This window comes from Geotrypetes seraphini, chromosome 8 (genome assembly GCF_902459505.1).
Source record: "Geotrypetes seraphini chromosome 8, aGeoSer1.1, whole genome shotgun sequence".
Lineage (NCBI taxonomy): Eukaryota > Metazoa > Chordata > Amphibia > Gymnophiona > Dermophiidae > Geotrypetes > Geotrypetes seraphini.
Genome location: NC_047091.1, coordinates 132,394,115 through 132,414,648, shown reverse-complemented (window position 1 = coordinate 132,414,648; position 20,534 = coordinate 132,394,115). Strand labels below are relative to the sequence as shown.

At 43.9% G+C, this 20,534-nt stretch overlaps 1 protein-coding gene across 6 annotated transcripts in view; it reads left to right on the top strand.

The window, feature by feature from the left end:
• The window catches only part of CABIN1 (calcineurin binding protein 1), a 223,083-nt gene that overhangs the window by 111,380 nt on the left and 91,169 nt on the right, over positions 1–20,534 (top strand). For all 6 annotated transcript variants that reach the window (XM_033954800.1, XM_033954802.1, XM_033954803.1 and 3 more), the window contains 3 exons: positions 3,896–4,075; positions 4,645–4,955; positions 9,272–9,385. In XM_033954800.1, coding sequence (XP_033810691.1) covers positions 3,896–4,075; positions 4,645–4,955; positions 9,272–9,385 — 605 coding nt within the window. The remainder of the gene's footprint in view (positions 1–3,895; positions 4,076–4,644; positions 4,956–9,271; positions 9,386–20,534) is intronic.

The window sequence follows — 20,534 nt, the reverse complement described above, 5'->3', positions numbered from 1 at the left end:
CTTGAAGAGTGTGGCATAGTGGTTAGAGCAACATCCTTAGCACCCTGAGGTTGTGTGTCAAAACCCATGCTACTCCTTGTGACCCTGTGAACTCACAGGGCAGATAGGGAGAATGCTAGATTACCTGATTTGTAAGCTGTTCTGAACTTCTTTGAGTGGACAGGCCAAAGAAAATAAAAAAAATAATTAAAAAAATGTCAACTGTGACTGTGCTATTGAGTAGCCTTCAGACAAACAGAAGGTAGAGCACACTGAAGAAAGTTAATCCATGTTGTCACCAGGAGTAATCCCTGACTTGATATGGCACTTCATCATCTGTTCCACATTATCACCAAATTTTAGCATTAAACATGTCCTATAAATCCAACTTAAATAATTTAATAATTAATGTGAAATGCTCAGACCCGCAACCAAAAATGCTTAGTGATAAAACACAGCACCGGTTGCCAATAAGACCATCACAGCCTTCATTTGTCTTAACCGCCTAGATATCATCTGTAGAAACGTATTCTTAAACAAATGTTAATCGTTTGATGACTTATCTTTGTTTCCTCGGTGGTTAATCCATCTGCTGTGGCAACCATGTGACAAACAAACTTGTGCCAATAAAACCTGTGAATTTTCCCTGTCTGGTTGACTAAAAACCCCCAAAAAACTTTGAGTGCATTTGGTATAGTCCCTAAAATGACTGACTGGGTTAGAATCTGGTGGAATGGAAGGCAATATTACCAATAGTATGCTGCAAGGATCGGTTCTTTGTCTAGTTCTTTTTAACATTTTTGTAAGTGATTATTGTGAAAGAGCTATTTGGTAAAGTGTGCCTCTTTGTGGATGACACCCAAATCTACAATAAGATAGAGCCCTCAGATGGTATGGATAATGTGAAGAGAGATCTAATGAAGCTTGAAAAATGGTCTAGAATTTGACAACTAAGATTTAATGCTAAAAAATGCATGGTACAACTTTTATCTTTATTGTAAATGTATATACAACTTAAATGACTAGAAAGTCAATTCAAAGAGGTATATAATTGTGACAAAGTGTATATCCCATCACCGGCCAGCAGAGGGAAGTCTCAGCAGGAGTTCATTTCCATATAGATGCTGCAAAGACATATGGGAGCGCTCTACTCACCCCAAGTGGAAAAGGGACTTAAAAACAAGAGACTTGAAAACAAGAGTTCCAGAACAAAGAGCTGGGAAAAGCAAGAGCTCCTTCTGGAGTTTAAGTGACCTTCAAGGGGAGGAATGCTGGCAAAAGCCTAACCCTTGGTAAGTCTAACCTTGACTTGCCATGCCTGGTAAAGCTTGGAGTGACCGGAGGGTGCTCAAGCTTGATAACTGGCCAGGATCGGTGGAGAGTTGAGTGACCAAGAAATTCCTCAGGGAGAGACTGAGTGACCAGGAGAGTCCTCATGGAGTGACTGGTGACAAGTGAGTCTATGAGGGACCAGTGTACTGGTGATATGCTGAAACTTGGTGACTGGCGAGGGACCGGTGGCAACCAGCAGAGAGACTGGTAATGGTATCAGAATCAGCCAGAAAATCCAGAGGGAAGCAGCCAGAAGAACTAGAGACCAAGTAACTGGTAAGTAACCCCTGGAGGGACTGGAAGAAGAGGCCAGAAGAGTTTAAGGTTCTAGGCTGATGGTGACTGGTGAGTGACTGGCGGAGAGATTGGTAATGGTACCGGAAGCAGCCAGAAGATCCAGAGGGAAGCAGCCAGAAGAACTAGAGACCCTTGACTGATGGTGACTGGCAAGTGACCGGCAATAGTATCGGAGCAGCCAGGAGACCCTGAAGTCTCACAAGGGTGGAAGAGAGCCCGGTAGCAACCAAAGGAACCGGTGGAGTCTGGAGTGATCTTTAATGGCCAGATTAACCAGGTAAGTGAGATCAGAGGAGCCTGGTTGGATTTTGGAGAGCATAGTGAAGCATGTAGAAGAACCTGGTGGTGAAAGGAAAAGAAGACCAGAGGAACCTAGTGGTGGTGAAGTGATGGGAGGTGACCGCTTGGCCTGTTCACAACAATAAACCAATAACAAAAACAAAACAGTATATATAACGGTATTATTTTTAATACAAAATAAATCTAACCCAGTGGTGTATAGTGAACAACTGTAGTTTAGGAACTATACATATCTCAGTGTTACATAAAATACAGGATAAGTTAGCATTACTTCCCTAAGGGTCTCTTAAGTGACTAGTAGCCTACATCAGCTGACGTACCTGTGAATAGGACTGTCTTCAATTTTTTCTTGAATTTGCCAATATTCATTTCTGTTCTTAGCTCTTTAGGTAGAGTGTTCCATCACACTGGGGCCATCGCTGAGAACATTCGATGCGCTCATATTTTAAGTCCCTGATAGAGGGTGCATCCAATAAGAGCTCTTGACTGGAGCTCAGGGACTGTTATGGTGCATGTTTGTGTAATCTGTTTAACAGATATTGTGGTTCGGCTTATGTGCAGGACCTTGAATGTCAGTAACCGGATATTAAATTTTATACTGCTCTTGATTGGTAGCCAGTGTAGCAGAAATCTGGCTGTGGCATTTTGCACGGTTTGTATTTGATCCTGTACTTTGGTAGTCCTAGCAAGACAGTATTGCAATAGTCAAAAACAGAGAGCACAAGTGAAATGACTACATTGGTCATTGCCTGCAAAGAAAGGTACGGTTTCAGACCTCTAATCTAGTACAATTTCCAATATTCATTTTTAACTGTGCGCTGGACCTATAATGACATATCAAAACTTGGGTCCAACCACACACCTAAGTTTCTCACCCCTTTCACAAATGATTCAACTGTTTCCATTCAGTCTTAGCTGATATCTCAGATTCTGCCCTCCCCATTTATTAAAGAACAGTAGCTCTGGTTTTTTTTCTTTATTTGCTACCAGACCGTTGGCTTGAAACCACCCAAAAATGTTTTCCAGTCCTGTCTTAATTCTCTGCTTGGCCTCTCCTTCCAGTTTAGACACAGGGATGATCAGTTGAATGTCATATGCATATATGTGACATTCCCAGCCTAGGTTTCTAATCATTTCCCCCAAAGGTTTTAAGAATATATTGAACAGCATGGGGGATAAAGCTAACCCCTAAGGGACACCTATGTTCATTTTCCTTCAGTCAATGTTGTCCCCCTGCGATTCTACTCTTGTCATCCTGTTAATACTCTTCCTCCTAGGCCTGCTTCCCTGCAACATATTCCCAGCAGAGCATGTTGGATCAAGTTGAATGCTGCTGAGAGATCTAGGAATCCCAACAGCACATCTTCCCCCAGTGCATGATGCATCAAGACAGAGTCTTGTACCGCTACCAGGATGGTCTCAGTACTAAGGTGTCTTCTGAATCCTGACTAGGCTTGATCCAGTTTATTGAAGTTTTCCAAAAAGTACACCCAAACAAGCAGCCCCTAAGGGTATGCTTACCATGTGTTGAGAAACACTGCTATAAACTGTAGGGTTGTAACTGCTGCTATGTGCAAGTTTATCCCCACTCCCATACTTTTGTATAGGATTGTAACTAATGTGCAGTTCCCCCTCCCCCAAATATTCCTTTGTTCAGATTGTAACTGCTGCTTTGTGCAGTTGACCTTGTTCCCCCCCCCCCAAACAAACACATATACTAATTTTTGGAGAGCTATAGTATTCCTGCTTGGTGTCATTGTGTATCAGGATGGATATGTGATCAGTGAATGCTTATTTTTTCTTGGTTCTGGAGCTCGGCTGCATTCTGTCATCTCTTCTCTCTCCCTTAAGTTTTCTGTCTTCCCGCTTTCTCTGCTGTGGTTGTTTTGCATTTCTGCACTTTATATTTGAAGCTTTCTTGGAAATTTTGAGCTCTGAGGAGAGGTATGGAGAGTGAATTGATTCTTGTCCCATTTCCTTCTCACAGATCGGAGTCAGGATGGCACAGCAGTGATGCTCTCTGATTCAAACTCTACACAAGACATGTTTAATGAGCCTGCCAATTCCCAAGACAGCTCTAGGAAACTATACCCAGAAAAGAGAATATCTCTGACATGCTCTGATTCATTGACATCTAAAGAGATTCCAGGAACAGCAGAGCACAAAGGTATATTGTGGCAGAGACTTGTTCTAGTGGCTCTGTCAAACTACTTTATAAAGGTTCTAGTGGGACTAAGAGTCAGTAATTTGGGGCAAAAAGTAACCTTCAGGGACCTGACACAGGCTTGAGGATTCTTTTTTTCAAAGGAGGAATACATGTTATCAAGGCCCTATAGATAGGGACGTTGGCGTATGACATTATTCGCGTCATGAGCAAGGTATTGGCTTATTCCATCTTTGCCTGCAGAATGTTCTGGATTAGGCAATGGGTGGGAGATTCAACTTCTAATGCCATCTTAAGCAGACTTCCTCAGCACTGGTCTGGTTAGTGTCATGGTGATTTGCAAATGTATTCAGTGGTCCTAACCCCAGCTGGTGCTGCCGAATCTCTTAGGAAGTGGTGTTTATCCAGGGTAGCTGGTGTTGCTACTCAGATCAGTGCTTTTGAATATTAATCTTAGTTTCAGAAATAGGTGTAGTACAGATGCAGATTCTGAGTACTTGTTGAAGAAGGCAACCCTTGTCCTTAGGGAGCGTGAAGTGTAGTTGCTTTAAAATTGTGTTTCTTGGTTACAGGAAAGTCCAATGAACTTTTGGAGGTCATAGAATGTACAGAAGTTATGTCCAATCCCCATGCACCAGCAACCTGTTCCACCCCTTTTAGGGGCACAGCCACCTCTTCTGTATCTTGGGACTCCAGGAAGAAAGCAGATGTTTCAGATACAGCTGATTATCCCCAGAGCCTTCCTGTAGACCTGGAGGATCAGCGCACAGTTCTGACAGAGCAGTGTATCAATGCTTTTCAGCTCTGCCTGAGCCGTTTCCCACAGCACTACAAGAGTCTCTACAGACTAGCGTACCTCTACACTTACAGCAAAACTCATAAGGTGAGATATTCTGTTATCTTCCCAATTTTTTTGTTAATTGAGGGGAGGAGGTTCCACTTTGCAAAGTTGTGAACCAACATTATGATTTATCTAAATCTGTGCTTGCAGTTTGTTCAGAGTATTATAGGTGATTGTAAATAATGAATTAGGCTGCCATGCCTTTCAGGAAACCAGTGTTCTCTGCAAACAAGCAAGGAAATTTAGGCATACTATAAGGTGGCATCATCCAATGGTTTTTTTGTGCCACAGATCTCCTTCAGCTCAGAGAACTCTATATTAGACCTGTCTGAACATGCTTGTTCATACATTACCTTGGACTCCCTTCCCCATCATTCTTTAATGTCCAACAGACATGCCAGCAACTTTCTGCACCTCCTTGGGTCTTATCAGTATGCTTCATCAATTTTATCACAGTTTTTGAAAGCTTAGTGCTTGTATTACTGACATCAACTTCCTTAGCTATAGTTTCACTTTTGCTTTCTTCTCCCGTTATGACCGTACTTCCGCTGACATCTTCCCCTTCAGTGCTTCAGCTTTCTCCTCAGTCTTTGAGGTTCAGACCAGCAGAAAATAACAAAACTGATCACTGTGACCGGGTGCGGCTTGACTCAGGTGAGCCCAAGGCCTTGCTTGGACACAGACCTCGGCTGAGCGGAAAACGAGGTATGTTTGATGGTTTAGGTAGGCAAGAAAGAAAATCAAAGTTCTAGTAACAGTCAAAAAATAGTCCTTTATTCCAAGATTCAAAGTTGGTATAAGGTTCCAATAATCAATAGAGCAAAATATGTTGCAAACAGCCATTCCCAGGTAAGATATTCCTGCAGTCACAGGCTGTATTGCTGTTTTAAACTCTTGTAACAAAATCCAAAGTACATAAAGAAATTGCCACTTCTGTCAGTTCAGCAGTTTGTTCCTCGTGGCAACTCTCTGGGGGAAAACAATCATTTAACTTCCCCAGAGCATGGGATCCATTCCAACTCTTATTAGATCAATTTTTCAAATCCCCATCCAAAGATCCAACAGGATGACGGCCACTAAAGAGTCTTTGTATTTGGAAGACAGTGGCACCAGCAAACACTGTTCAAACCGCTCCCCCCCCACACACACACAAGTCTGCCAACCCCAAGATGGCCGCTGTCCTATAGGATATTGCATGACTGACTACAGTCTTGCTGCCATGACCCAAAAATACTTATTCTTGCAATCTTTAGGGCTTTAATTCTCTCCAGGGCAATAACAGCACTTCCTGGACTTTCCTTCTCTTTGCTCAGCAGACATTAACACATGTGAGCCTTTAGCTTAGCTCCATACATTTTGCATCAAGAATTTCAGACACCTCATAAGAACATAAGCCGTGCCTCTGCTGGGTCAGACCTGAGGTCCATCATGCCCAGCAGTCCACTCACGCCTGTGTAGTAGCCCTCTATCTATACCCTTCTTTCCCCTTTTCCTTCAGAAAATTGTCCAATCCCTTCTTGAACTCCAATACCGTACCCTGTCCTATTACTCCCTCTGGAATCACATTCCAGGTATCCACCACCCATTGGGTGAAGAAGAACTTCCTAGCATTGGTTCTGAATCTGTCCCTTTTCAATTTTTCCGAATGCTCTCTCGTTCTTGTAGTTGTCGAAAGTTTGAAGAATCTGTCCCTCTCCACTTTCTCTATGCCTTTCATCATCTTGTAAGACTCTATCATATCCCCTCTAAGTCTCCGCTTCTCCAGCGAAAAATCCCCAGTCTCTCCAATCTTTCAGCGTATGAAAGGTTTTCCATACCTTTTCTCAAACGTGTCGCTCTCTTCTGAACCCTCTCGAGTATCGCCATATCCTTCTTTAGGTACGGCGACCAATATTGGACGCAGTACTCCAGATGCGGGCGCACCATCGCCCGATACAACGGCAGGATAACTTCTTTCGTTCTGCTTGTAATACCCTTGATTATTCCTAGCATTCTATTCGCTTTCTTAGCAGCCGCTGCGCATTGTGCCGACGGCTTCATTGTCATGTCCACTATTACCCCCAAGTCCCTTTCTTGGGAATTCTCATTCAGTAACAGCCTTCCCATCGTGTAGCTGTACCTCGGGTTTCCGTTTCCTACGTGTATGACTTTACAATTCTCTACATTGAACTTCATCTGCCATCTCGTCGCCCACTCTTCAGGTCCCTTTGTAAATCTTCGCAGTCCTCTTTAGTCCTAGCCCCATTAAATAGCTTGGTGTCATCTGCAAATTTTATTGCTTCGCTCTTCGTCTCTGTTTCTAGATCATTTATAAATACATTGAATAGCGTCGGTCCAAGCACCGACCCCTGCGGAACACCACTCGTGACCTTCCTCCAGTCCGAGTAGTGGCCCTTCACTCCTACCCTCTGCTTCCTGCCCGCCAACCAATTCCTGTCCATTTCAAAGGAGTTCACATCCTTCCCCAGTTCAATCTGTTCCATATCAAAATCTCCACAAGCATTATCAGGTTCAACATAAAAAAGTTTCTACCTGCTTGTCCAGAGAGTCTGCTGTCTGCTGCTTTCCTGCTGGAGTATTCTGCCTTCTACCATATTCAAAGGAGGTTTGCGAGTGTGTTGGTTGCCTCTTCTGTTTGGAACCACTCCCTTTTCTCCTACCTTGGTTTGATTAGTCCTGTCCACAGCTGAGTCTCTAAGCCTGCCTACAGCAGTGTTCTGGTGCTTCCTCAACTGATTAGGACTTGAGCCAGCTGGGCTGGTTGCAGTAGCTGTTCCAGCCCTAGGTTTCCCTTTCTCCTGCCTGTAGCATAAGTGGGAGACTTAATGGACTGTAAGAGTCCTGCTTATGACTAGAGATGCAGAACCTATACAGTGGTGCCTCGCATAACGAACGCCTCGCACAGCGAATGCTGCGCACAACGAACTTCATGTCTTGCTTCCTACAACGAACTTCGTTTCACATAACGAAGTCGCCCGAGCTGCATCCTTCCGCGCAGGCACTGCGCTTAACTGCCCTCTCTCCGCCTGGCTCCCTGTGCAGTGGCGGACCGTCGGCTCGCAGGGGCCCGGCGCCTACTGCTGATGCGTTGGGGGGGGCGGAGCTACTCTCGCCGCTTCCCCGATGCTAGAAAAATAACAGCTTTGTTCTCTCTCACCATTGGCATTCTGTTTACATATTGAAAGAAACAGGAAAAAAAAAGCTTATCCATTAAGACCATTTTGTAATAAGTATAAACTAGTATTATAGACAGAATGACCTGCCCAAGGAAATGGACAACATTTTCAACCATGCAGGCATTTAAAAAATGAACAGTTAAGTCCCAGTTTTTGCCGCTGAGACTCTGCCCTCTCTCACTGTAAAATTAGACTCTACTTAGTCTGTCTTTAAATTTAAAAAATGTGTGTTGTTTTAAAAAACAATTATGTTTTTAGATGTATCTAAATAAAAATAATAACAAAAAATTTATCTTTTTTTATGTCATCTTAGCATATTTTATGCTACAGAACGAATTATTTTTTTTAACATGTATTGTTATGGGAAAACGCGTTTCACATAACGAACTTTTCGCATAACAAACTTGCTCCTGGAACCAATTAAGTTCGTTGTGTGAGGCACCACTGTATATGAAGATGGGAGAAAAAGCAAACCAAACTGCAATTAATATCATTTGCAAAAGAGTTTATTTTTTTGCTGTGTTGTTGCTGTATTTAGTGAACTTAGAGCACCTGTTTTATGTATGCTAAAAAATGTAGTGACACAGTCCTTGAGAGTATCTACTCTAAGATGTATATAGACTGGGAGCAGTGCCAAACCAAGTGTTGCACGATTGATGTGGTGGCACAAGGTGCAAACAGGGAAGGGCACAAAAATTGCTCCCAGCCCACTGTTTCTTCTCATTACGGTTTTGACTGAATAATTAAGATTCTTGGTGGACAGAAAAGGACAGATCTACTTGCCAGCAGGATGGTGAGATTACTTAGAAGAGATGTATGCAAGCAGGGGGCAGCAGAAAGAAGCAAGCTGGTGAGTCATTGCAGAAACTTGGGGGGGGTTTCTCTCTGCCTTTGTGATTTTCCATTCATTAGTGTTAATATGTACACAGCCTAATACCCAGGTCCGCAAATTGGACATTGGGTCTACTTGCAGCCTTGCTTTCAGAGAATTACTCCAGTTTAGATATATTAAATCTATGAGCTTACAGTTAACAGAGAGCATCCTGTGGAGAGGGGGGGGGGATAGATATGTTAAGAGACAGTGAGTGAACAGGATGCTTTTGCCTGGCTGTGCTCACGTTAAGAACACACCTTCCCTATGTCTCCCACATGCACTTATTCTCCTCCTCCTCTTTCTCACAGAACCTGCAGTGGGCCCGAGATGTGTTGCTAGGCAGCAGTATCCCGTGGCAGCAGCTGAAGCACATGCCAGCACAGGGGCTCTTCTGCGAGAGGAACAAGACTAATTTCTTTAACGTAAGTTTTTCATGCATTATATCCTCTTGGCTTGAACACCCTTGAGTTGTTTCTACATGAAAAGACCATTACTTAGGGCAGTTCAGAGCAACAGACCAGTGTGCTGCAAATGTGGATAGGTTCTTAGGGGTTCTGAAGACAGAGCGGAACTGCAGTATAGAGTGATGGGCCTCTTCAATAGTCTCTGTGCCAGACTTGGAGTCGCCACTGGCCAGTTTGAAATGGTGTTGACATGCTGTGGGTAGTGTTGACCTGCCTGGTGATTTACCAACTTCCAAAATGCTTTGTTAGCATTCTAAAACCAGTGCTAGTGTGTTTGGAAGTTTAAATAAATAAATAAGTAAACAAACAAACCATTATGATATTTTCTAATTATTGAAAAGCTGACTGAGCATGATAGATAAATGTCTTATTCGATATAAATATTGTTACTGTGGTTAAAACAACCAAACAGCATTTTTACCTTTTCTTTTGTCCTCTTCCTCTAATGCACACACAGGGGATGGTTGTATATCATATGAGTCTGTTACTGATCTAATATGGATATAGCAGGCTCTGATACATATGTTCCTCTCTGCCTCCTGGCCTGAATGAGAAAACTAGTTTAGAAGTTTTAACCTTTGTTGCATGACCACACAATTGGCATGATAGGAATGTTTGAGTTTGGAATAGGAGGAAGACTTTGCTATTAAGAGAGAGATTGTGGGCCAGGCAGGAGTTGCAGTTTTCACCATGGGGATGTTTACCCCCTTCCTTTTCTGATGCTTCTTATCAGTTTTTATTTTTTAAAACAAATCAAATTTAATTTTATCCTGTTATGCTCTCTTGTTTCCCTTCCCTTTGCAAATTTGTCATCATTACAGCCTCCTAACTGCTTTATGCTTATTACAAACATGTTCTTTGGCAAGGTATTCTTGATGTACAGTATCTGTAAGTTGAACCTCCAGAAAGGCATATGTTCAAATAACTACAAATGTGAACCTTGAAAAGGTAGTTCACAGTCCTGTCGTGCTTTACAGAATAGCCTCATCCCACATTCCCTGAAGCTTTAGGCACAGGAGTGTGTGTCTGGGTGAGAATATTCTTTTATTGCAAGCTGCTGAGATGTTTATTTTTTCATATGCTAAGGCACTTGGAGAAAGAGTCTGAGCAGGAGCCTAGATGTTTTATAAATCATGCAGTTTTCCCTGTGGAATTATTTATGAAATGTTTGAGAGCTGAGTACAAAAGAGAGACTGCAGTTCTCTCTTGCACAGCTCACAGTGTTGTTGCCTAACTTAGGGCTAGATTCACTAAGCAAACCGATTGTGTACCGATTGGTTTGCAAGCCCTTTGCGACCAAATTTCCCTCCAACCCCATTCACTAACGCCTATAGCGATCCGATCCCGATCCTCCTATGCAAATTAGTAAAACCCCATGCAAAATAGCCAAGCGATTGATTCACTAACAATTGCTTGGCTATTTCGAATCGGGTTTTAATATTGGCAAACCCGACTGCTGCAGACCTGTCGGTAACTCAGTTACCGACAGGTCTGCAGGTTTTTTGTCAGGCCTGCCTGTCTTTTTTATTATTTTTTTTTCCATGGCATAGATATTTTGCATGTGTTATGCACGCAAAATATCTGCCCCATAAAAAAAATGATGGGACAGGCAGACTTGTCAAATGGCCAAGGGCCCCCCTCAACAAACACCCGATGCTGCCCTCCCCATGCAAATATGGGGAGGGCAACTCTCCCTTCTGCCACCAACAGACACCCCCTCCCCCCTATCGGCACTGCAAGGCACACCCCTCTCCTCCGACCGGCCCACCGCACCACTAATCCCCCGACCGGCCCACCCCTGTTCGGGCATGGCCCGACCCGGCCAGAAACTTCTCCTGTACCTAAAAGTTGGGAGCAGGAGGGGTGCTCAATCCTCCTGCTCCTTAGGCCTCCAGCACTGTCTTCTGCTGTCTTCAGGAGCAGGAGGAACCCCAAAGTCCTCCTGCTCTTGTTCCTGGCCATGATGCACCACGAATATGGGCCTTAGGCCCCGCGCCAGTGCATGTGATGCATGTGATGCATGGGGAGGAGCCTAAAGCCCTGATTGGCTCAGGCTCCTTCCTTGGGCGGGGCCTGGGGCGCCTGATCTAATCAGGGACTTCCTTAGGGCATCAATTACAGAATCTGGCCCTCTGGAGTTTCCACATGGATGATGGCTGTGGTTTGTGAGCTGTAATATGTTTGTTTGTTTAAAACTTTCTATCATGTAATAGTCCAGAAAATGAGTGCTGTTCATCATGGTATACTGATATGGAATTACTTGCTGCCTTCTCTGTAGACTATAAAGGTGTTTAGTAGACTCCATAGACAGCCACATCTTGTGAATCTTCTAAGCCATTTTTAAAGAGAATGTTTCTATAGCAACGAAACCAGGAGTATGCTTCCTTGATAAAGAGGTATCTTATTGCTCTCCTTAGATTTTGACTGATTTTTAATTTTGACTCGAGTTTCTTGGTAATGAAAAATTGTGAAACGTAGTGCTTATCAATCCATGTGAGGGGGTGGGGGAAGGGGGGAGTCATGCAGTGATGAAGGACTTCTTTTCCTTCTATAACTCATCTGAAACCAGTCAGCATATACTGAATGTAAATTTTATTCCTAATATAGCTTAGCCAACAGTATCTAGTTGTCTTTTAGTTAAACATCAGCAGTGTACGTACCAGTTGGGAAAGATGGCCTTATAGGAATCTCTTGAGCTTCTGCAGCAGACACTGACCTACTTACCTAAAATCTTAAAATGCTAGCTGAAGAACTGAAATTTAGAAATTTCCCAGACATGGGGGGCATTGCAAAGGAAGGCCTGTGCTATAGGAGATGAAAGATACCTAGGTTGCTGTTTAGTTCAATGGTAGGGAGAACTACTCATATCCTTCCTTCTGTTATCAGTGCTTTGCTGCATATAATCTCCTTATTGCCAGACCTTCCCCACTTCATACCCATCTAATCTACATTTGTCTCTAATTTAATTCTGTGCAAAATGTTAAAAGCCTTTCCTGTCACATAAAAACATACTCTCATAGCAGATAAAGAGCACCAAATTCATTCAGTTGCTTGTTTTCCATTCCTGTTGCATTACCACTGCTTGATCTCAACATCACCTTCAATTACCGAAGCTGGAAAGTGTAAACAATGAAATATGCACAGTAACTTTTACCTCACGTTTATTATTGGAAGCCAGATATATTTCTAGATCTTATAAATGGGGTTGGTGTAAAGTTAACTAGGTTGCTAGGTCAAGATACAGGTACATTAGATAGTGAGCCCACCGGGACAGAAAGGGAAAATGCTTGAAGAACCTATATGTAAACCACTGTGAATGTGGTTGTAAAACTACAGAAAGGCAGTATACAATTCCCAACTGACAAAATATATCTTTACTGTAACTTGTATCCCATGTAATGACAAAATGAATCTTTAATGTAAACCACTTGCATCCCATGTACTGACTAAATGTATCTTTATTGTAAACCGTTTCTATCCCATGTACTGTCAAATGTATCTTTATTGTAAACTGCTTCGAACTTCACGGTATAGCGGTATATAAGAAATAAATTATTATTATTATTATTATTCCTTTCCCTTACAAATTACTAGAAAGGGGCTTGTAGCATCCATTTATTTGTTTGAAAGATGTGTACAGCAGACCCTCAAAATTCGTGGGGGGTTAGGAGCAGAGCCAGCCCGCGAATAGGGAAAAATCGCAAATAATTTTTTGGGCCAACTCTGACCCACCCCCGCCTCCCTGACCTTCCATGGTAGTCTAGCGGTGATGCGGGGCAGGAGCGATCTTCTTACGTTCCTGCCCTGTATAGAGCCATCATCAAAATGGCTGCTGTGAGTTCCCGTTGTAGTTTCGAGACTACAATGGGAACTCACGGCAGCCATTTTGATGATGGCTCTGCATGACAGACAATGCTTGCATACATGACTCTTCCATACCTTTGATTTGACACAGCATGATAGTCTGTGAATTAACTATAAACATGTTCTACATCCACAAAAACCCTATCTCTCCCCCCACTCCCAATCAGTAGGTACAGATATCGAACAACTTGCAATGCTCAGATGATAAATGTTCCTCTAAGCAAAGCAATCTAAAAAGAATATGTTTATATGTAAGTAAGGAATGTAAATTTAATAACGTTTTAATTCTGTTCCATACCAAATTCCAAAAAATTTGCAGATTAGGACATGAGAATAACATGTGTTCCAATGTACCTATATGTGTATTACAGGACCAACATAGATTGGAATTTGTTGGTTATTAACTCTATGCTGTCTAAGTGTTCATAAGGTTTTATGCATGAAAGAATGCTGTAGAATCCACCCATGCGTGGATTCTAAGAGGTATAACCTTGAAAAAGTATTCCCCTGGAGCTCCAGCACAAGCTACACTTTGCCCCCTAAGTTCCAGGGGAGCTGCATCTGCAAAAAGTGGCATTGCAGTGACCATCTGGACAGAAGAGTATACTGGAGTGGGTGCATCTTGCCCAGGGAACAACTTCCATGGAGGCCACCATCAAGTTCAGCACCTGAAGGTAATGCCAGGCTACGGGGCTCAGTAGAGCCAGGATCTCTAAGATCTACTTCCTGAGCTCTGGCTCAGGAAGAAAAACACAGCCCTGCGCTATGTCGAAGTGGACTCCCAGATATTCCAAGCATTGAGTTGACTATCCAACCCAGGTTCTGGAGGTTCACCACCTGCTGCACCATGTGCTTGCCGTCTTGTAGAGATGGGGCTCTGATCAGCCAATCATCCAGTTAAGGATGCACCTAAACGCCCATCCTGCACAGGTGGACTGCTACAACCACCATCACCTTAGTAAAGATGTGAGAAGCCGTGGCTAATCCAAAAGGGAACACCACAAACTGAAAGTGTCTCTGCAGAATGTGAAATCTTAGATATTTCCTGTGATCGGAAAGATGGGGATGTGAAGATACGCCTCTGTTAAATCCAGAGAGGCAAGGAATTCTCCTGGAGCCACTGTAACGGAGTGAACCATCTCCATGTGAAAGCAGGGGACCTTTAGGGCCTTCTTTACTGACTTCAAATTCAAAACCATCTCCATGAGAAAGCAGGGGAGCTTTAGGGGCTTCTTTACTGACTTCAAATTCAGAATGGGCCTCCAATCTCCTGTGCCTTTCTTGGGCACTATGAAGTATTAAGAATATCTGCCTGAGTCCAATTCTTCTTCAGGAACTGGTTTTATGGCCTTAATGTCTAAAAGTCATTGCACTGTCACTCAGAATCTGGCCTCCCCCTCCAGCCATCTGGCTGTGGAGTCGAGGCACAGATTTGGAGGAGGCTGAGAAAACTTGATCTTGTGCAGAAATAGAGTAAGCCAAAATCTTACACAGGACTCTGATATCATAAAGAGCATCGGCCACACAATCCACTTCCTCCTTAATCATGTGGGGATAGACATCCCCAAGCTCCAAGTAACTAGTCCGCAATCTGGTATGACAGGCCCATGCCACAAGGGAAGCAGTCACTGCAGCTTTGATACCCAAAGCCAGTACTTCAGATTGTCTTTTAAGGACCACATTCATCATTCCACCCTCAGTAGGAAGGGAGGTGTGCTTGGCCACTTATGCTACTGCAGAATCCATTTTTGGCTACACAAACAGCTGTTGGAAGTCTGGAACCATAGGACAGTTACTAAGGAAGTGATGTCTGGATAAGCAGTAAAAACGGTTGTCTGTGCATTAGTGCCGTACGGAGCACTGAAAGACAGAAAGCTGCTGGGCAGAAATGACATGTGAAGTGGAAGTTGATTTGAAAAGACGACGCACTGAGGGATCATCACTGTGATCTGCAGCTGCTCCTGTCTCCTGACTTCTGGACCCCGAAAGGGATCTCACATCATCCACAGACACAGGAGCCATGTGAGAATAAGGGCATGGAGAGTTCTAATCATACTAGTTCTGCTCTGAAGGGTCACTGACACTAGGAGCTGGCATGGTATGAGGAGACACCTGCTTCGGAGAAGGGTCTCCCTGAGTTGGAACAAGCATGCCTGTAGGCACCACAATGCTTCCTGGACCTGTTAAGTAGGCTTTCCATAAAAGGCCAACAAAGTTGGAAAAGCCTTACTGGAGGCCCCAAAGACCCCCCTCTAAGACCTCAGACTGGGGAATTAGGCTATCCTCTGCCACCATGCACTCGTGTTTTGCCTCCTCATTACTTGCGGTCTCTGAGCGGGATCTCTTCCCTGCAGACCAGGCTTTTAGGGGTTTCAACGCCCTGGAGGTATGATTAGAGGCTGAGCCTGAAGTTCCCGCTCCTCAGCTGATAAATCTGCACAACAAACACAGGAATTGGAACTACTCTGACCTAGGGCATCTATTACAGATGATCCCTAGGCAAAACAAGGGGCTTTGAAGCAGAAAATAGGACTTTGAAGAAAAAGTCCAAGATGGCCACCACCAGAAAATTTGTGCCAAAAATGGCCTGTTGCAGCTAAACAAAGAAACAAAAAATAGAAAAAAAAGGGGGTTTTGGAGGTGGGGGAACCTAACCCCAGAAAACCTCAAAACTGGGTTTTTTAGACTCCCAATTTTCCCCATAGGGAATAATGGGAGTATTCCCTGTGACTTCTGGTGCCTGTCAGCTTGAATCAGGCTGCCTACATGGAAAGGATTTCTGCCTTAGAGATTAGCCAGCACAAGTCTGCCAATGGAAATCTACTGGCTGTTGGTCAAGTGAACTCCGACCACAGACTCCCACCCCTGAAAGTCCTCGTGACACGATGGGAGAAGAAACTTCACATTCAGCTCCTGATACCCAGAGGGTTGTTACACATCCTGCACTCAAGTCTCTGATAAATCAGCAGGTGAGCAGCTCCCAGGGAAACAGATCCTGATCTCCTGAAGGGACACAAAGCAGGCTGACTCCATAGGTACTTAGAAGAGATTGGCCAGGGAGCAGCAGTCCACCACATGCAATTGTATTCTTTCCCCAGCAGAGTAAGTCCAAGAAGGGGACCTCCGAGCACTGAAACCATGCAGAAAAATATGAAGACCAACAATACGATACAAAGAACAATACGAAGACCAACAACAAAATATACCCAAAAAGAAGGAGAGCGGAACACACCTTCTGAGTTTGCTTGCAAAAGAAAAAACTGAAGAGGGAGCGGTTTCTCTTCTGCCAAAGGGGAGGAGGTCAGTGTTTTAAAGTGACACCCTTCTTCAGATTCGTGACTAATGGGAAGTAACAGCTACTGTTCAGAATCCTATAACTTCGCTACTGAACTGGCCTTATTTAGGATTCTGCAAATTGCATCTTCACACAAATACAATGGCACGCAACTTCTAGGGTGGAATGGGATAATTCATTTCAGCCATGCTGAATCGTCCCATTCTGAGCCAGGCACTAGTTCTCCAGGGTGCTGCAGCCTCGCTCATCACCTCTTATTGCGATGTTTCCTCTTTGAAGCTGCTGATCCCTTATGCCTATTCACATGCTGGCCATTGCAGGTTGCTTCTCCCTTTTACTTTTGGATCATCAGTCCGCGAGAAAGCCTGTCCCTGCACCCCCATCCCCAGTTCCTGATGCCAGGGAATGGATAGGAGCGTCTGAGCCAAGGCGATGAGAGGGCAAGCTGGGTGAGGGCGGTGGAGTTCAGATGGCTGAAGGGGGTTTGCTCATGATGAAACGGCCACAAGGAGGTGTGGACCTGGGAGGGGGCAGAGATAGGCCTAGCACTCACATGCACAGGTTATAGAATACTAACTGGCACAAGCATTCACACTAGAATTAAGCTGGCATTGGTGCTTTGTGTAACTGTGGACTTGTGTGTGCGGTCACTGTTGTAGTGTAGTATAGAAACCTAATTGCCAATATAGAATTAATGCCTAGTAGGCATCATCCCGATCAGTGGTATATGAATTTTACATTAGCGTTGGTTGAGCTTGAAATCGAAGGGCTACAAGGTCGGTCGGTACTCGGACCGCTGCTGTTCAATATATTTATCAATGACCTAGAAACAGGGACGAAATGTGAAATTATAAAATTTGCGGATGACACTAAACTCTGTAGCAGGGTTAGAAATGTGGAAGAATGTGAGGACCTACAAAGGGATCTGAACAAACTGGAGGAGTGGGCGATTAATGGCAAATGAACTTCAATGTAGGGAAATGCAAGGTCATGCATATAGGGAAAAAGAACCCGATGTTCAGCTACCAAATGGGGGGATTAGTACTAGAGGCAAGTAACCTTGAAAAGGACTTGGGTGTGCTGGTGGACACAACAATGAAATCAACGGCACAATGCACAGCAGCCTCCAAGAAAGCAAACAGAATGTTGGGTATTATTAAGAAGGGTATTACAACCAGAACGAAGGAAGTCATCATGCCGCTGTATCGCGCTATGGTGCGCCCGCATCTGGAATACTGTGTCCAATATTGGTCGCCGTACCTAAAGAAGGACATGGAGATACTTGAGAGGGTTCATAGAAGAGCGACAAGAATGATAAAAGGTATGGAAAACCTTTCATACGCAGACAGGTTGGAAAGGCTGGGGCTCTTCACCCTGGAGAAGCGGAGACTCGATAGAGACTTACAAGATCATGAAGGGCATAGAGAAGGTGGAAAGGGACAGATTCTTCGGCCTATTGGGAACTACAAGAACAAGGGGGCACTCAGAGAAATTGAAAGGGGACAGGTTTAGAACCAATGCTAGGAAATTTTTCTTCACTCAGAGGGTGGTAGACACCTGGAATGCGCTTCCGGAGGATGTGATAGGACAGAGTACATTAAGGGGATTCAAAGAGGAATTGGACAAGTTCCTGAAGGATACGGGGATTGAAGGATATAGACAGAGGTAGAGATAGGATTATGGAAGGGTATAGATAGAAGAAAAATGGGGATTGAAAGGTTTTAGACAAAGGATCACTTACAGGTCATGGACCTGATGGGCCGCCGCAGGAGCGGACTGCTAGGCGCAATGGACCCCTGGTCTAACCCAGTGGAGGCAACTTCTTATGTTCTTAAGGCCAAACCTTGCCTTCAGTGCTGTTTTGCATGACTTTCCCTAAGCTCACAATCCATCATCTACAGTTACCTATTTGTTTTCTTTCCTCGGATTCTTAAATCTCTCTTACCCCTATCATACCTAATTCTGTTCTGATCAGATTTCACACGCTGCTGCAAATCTGTTGTTGCTGTATATTTGTAATTGCAGAGCCGTCTAGGATAGGACCTGAAAGACGCAGTCTGAACCAAAGGGCTGCAGTCTACGTTGCTCCTTTGAGCCATTCTGCAGAGTATAAGCCTCAGGAAATGCAATCCCGGATCTCCTGGGTTACCCTGGCGGCGGAGAGCAGTCTGCAGATGCTGGTGGAGTAGCCGCGTGTGCTCGCGTGTTTTGGCATTGCCTTGGGGGCTCATGTTGTGAAGCTAAGCGGGGGCGGGCGCGCGCACGCATCGGGGCATTCTTCAAGCGGAAGCGCGCGTGCGTGCTCGCGAAGGTTGGAGCAGTCCAGGGTGAGAGGCGATGAGAGCTTGCGTGGGTGTGAAATGGCAGGCTGGCAGAGGGAAAGCAGGGCATCAGGCGGAGGATGCATGCTGTTTGTTTCAACCCCCGATCCTCCTCCCGCAGTCGGGGGCAGCGAAGTGAACTTTGCAGTTGATGCTCTGCATGGCGGAATAACCCGAAGGGCTTCTCTTTTCTGTAATGGTGAGTTTTTGGTGGTGGTTTTATTTTATTTTTATTTTTTTTAACCGTCAGAGACAAAAAGGATTTGCTGTCTGTGGAGCAGGAAGTTGTATTTCTTTTCTAAAAATAGCAGCTAGTAAAGGTTTATCTATAGTGGAAAGGAAAGCCAAATAGAGCAAGTTCTTTTTTTAATGAGTTGAACTTGCACATACAGTAATGTATACTTCTCTCTTACCCAGACCGTTTTGCCTGATGTTGACAGACTGTAGTAAAGGGTAGCACAAGGCTTTTGGATGAAGGAAACCCCAGCCCCAGGGTATAGTAATTCTGTAGTATGAAGCATGTCCAGGCTCTGAATTATACCTATTAAGGAAATAATGAGCAAACGTTTTTATGCTTCCTATAGTGATGGCTAAATGCAGCATTAGCAGAGAGAAAGGGAAAATGGCTTCTGTATTTTGGGTTTGGAAAATCTGCTTGCTGTGCCACATGGAGGAAATCAAAAGCTTCCTAGTGGCCTGCCTCTTGACCTGTGCTCCTGTTATAATAACCTTTTAGATTCCTTCTTACCCAAGGGTGAACTAGGGAGTTTCCTGTTTTTAATGAGCCCTAGAAGGCCACCTCTGTATGTGTGGAGAGAAGACTGTCTTGGTGTTCACAGTTCAGAAGCACATTATTTCACTTTAACTCTATAGAAGAGCATACACCTGTGTTAAGAATTCAGAATACAGCATATGATTTCACCCAGCCATTAGACAAGACTAGGCAGTTGCTTAGAGCAGCAATTTCAGGGGGGAGGGGAGAGCAGCTGCAGTCAAAGCAAAACAATAGATCTTGACAAACTCACAAACTTAAAAAAAGAGATGCTTTTATTGCGGTGGGGGAAGGGAGATCAATTTTCAACATCCTATTTATCCAGATTATTGGTAGTGGTGGGTGATCATGATTGGGGGCAGAGGCCCAAGGGGCCTAAAGGTTAATTAGAAGGAGACACAAGGCTGAATGCTTGCCTAGGACACAAAAGAGGGGTATTTTTGATATGACATCAGAACATGCAAAAAAAAAAAAAAAAATCCAATTGATCATATATAATTGACCATTTTTAAAACTGCTAAACTTCTGTCTTGTTATTTTTTTTTTTAAATGGTTGTATTTGTTCTCAGTGGCCTGGATTCTCCAAACGGCACTGTAGTCCGCAGCAGACTTAAAAGTGCCGCCAATCGTGTGTCAATTGCGTAACAGCGCTGTTTAGAGAATCGCACTTCCGGCAAAGATAAGCACCAGAAATGTAGGCCAAGATTTTCAAGACCTACATTTCTAGCACCTGCTGTGGTGTTAGGCACTGGTAGGTGCATCCAAAGGCCAGTAGGCGCCTTGAAAATTTTTTTTTTAGTACCATTTTAAACAGAATATGAGCCAAGGTGTCTATCTTTTAGAACCATTTTTGAA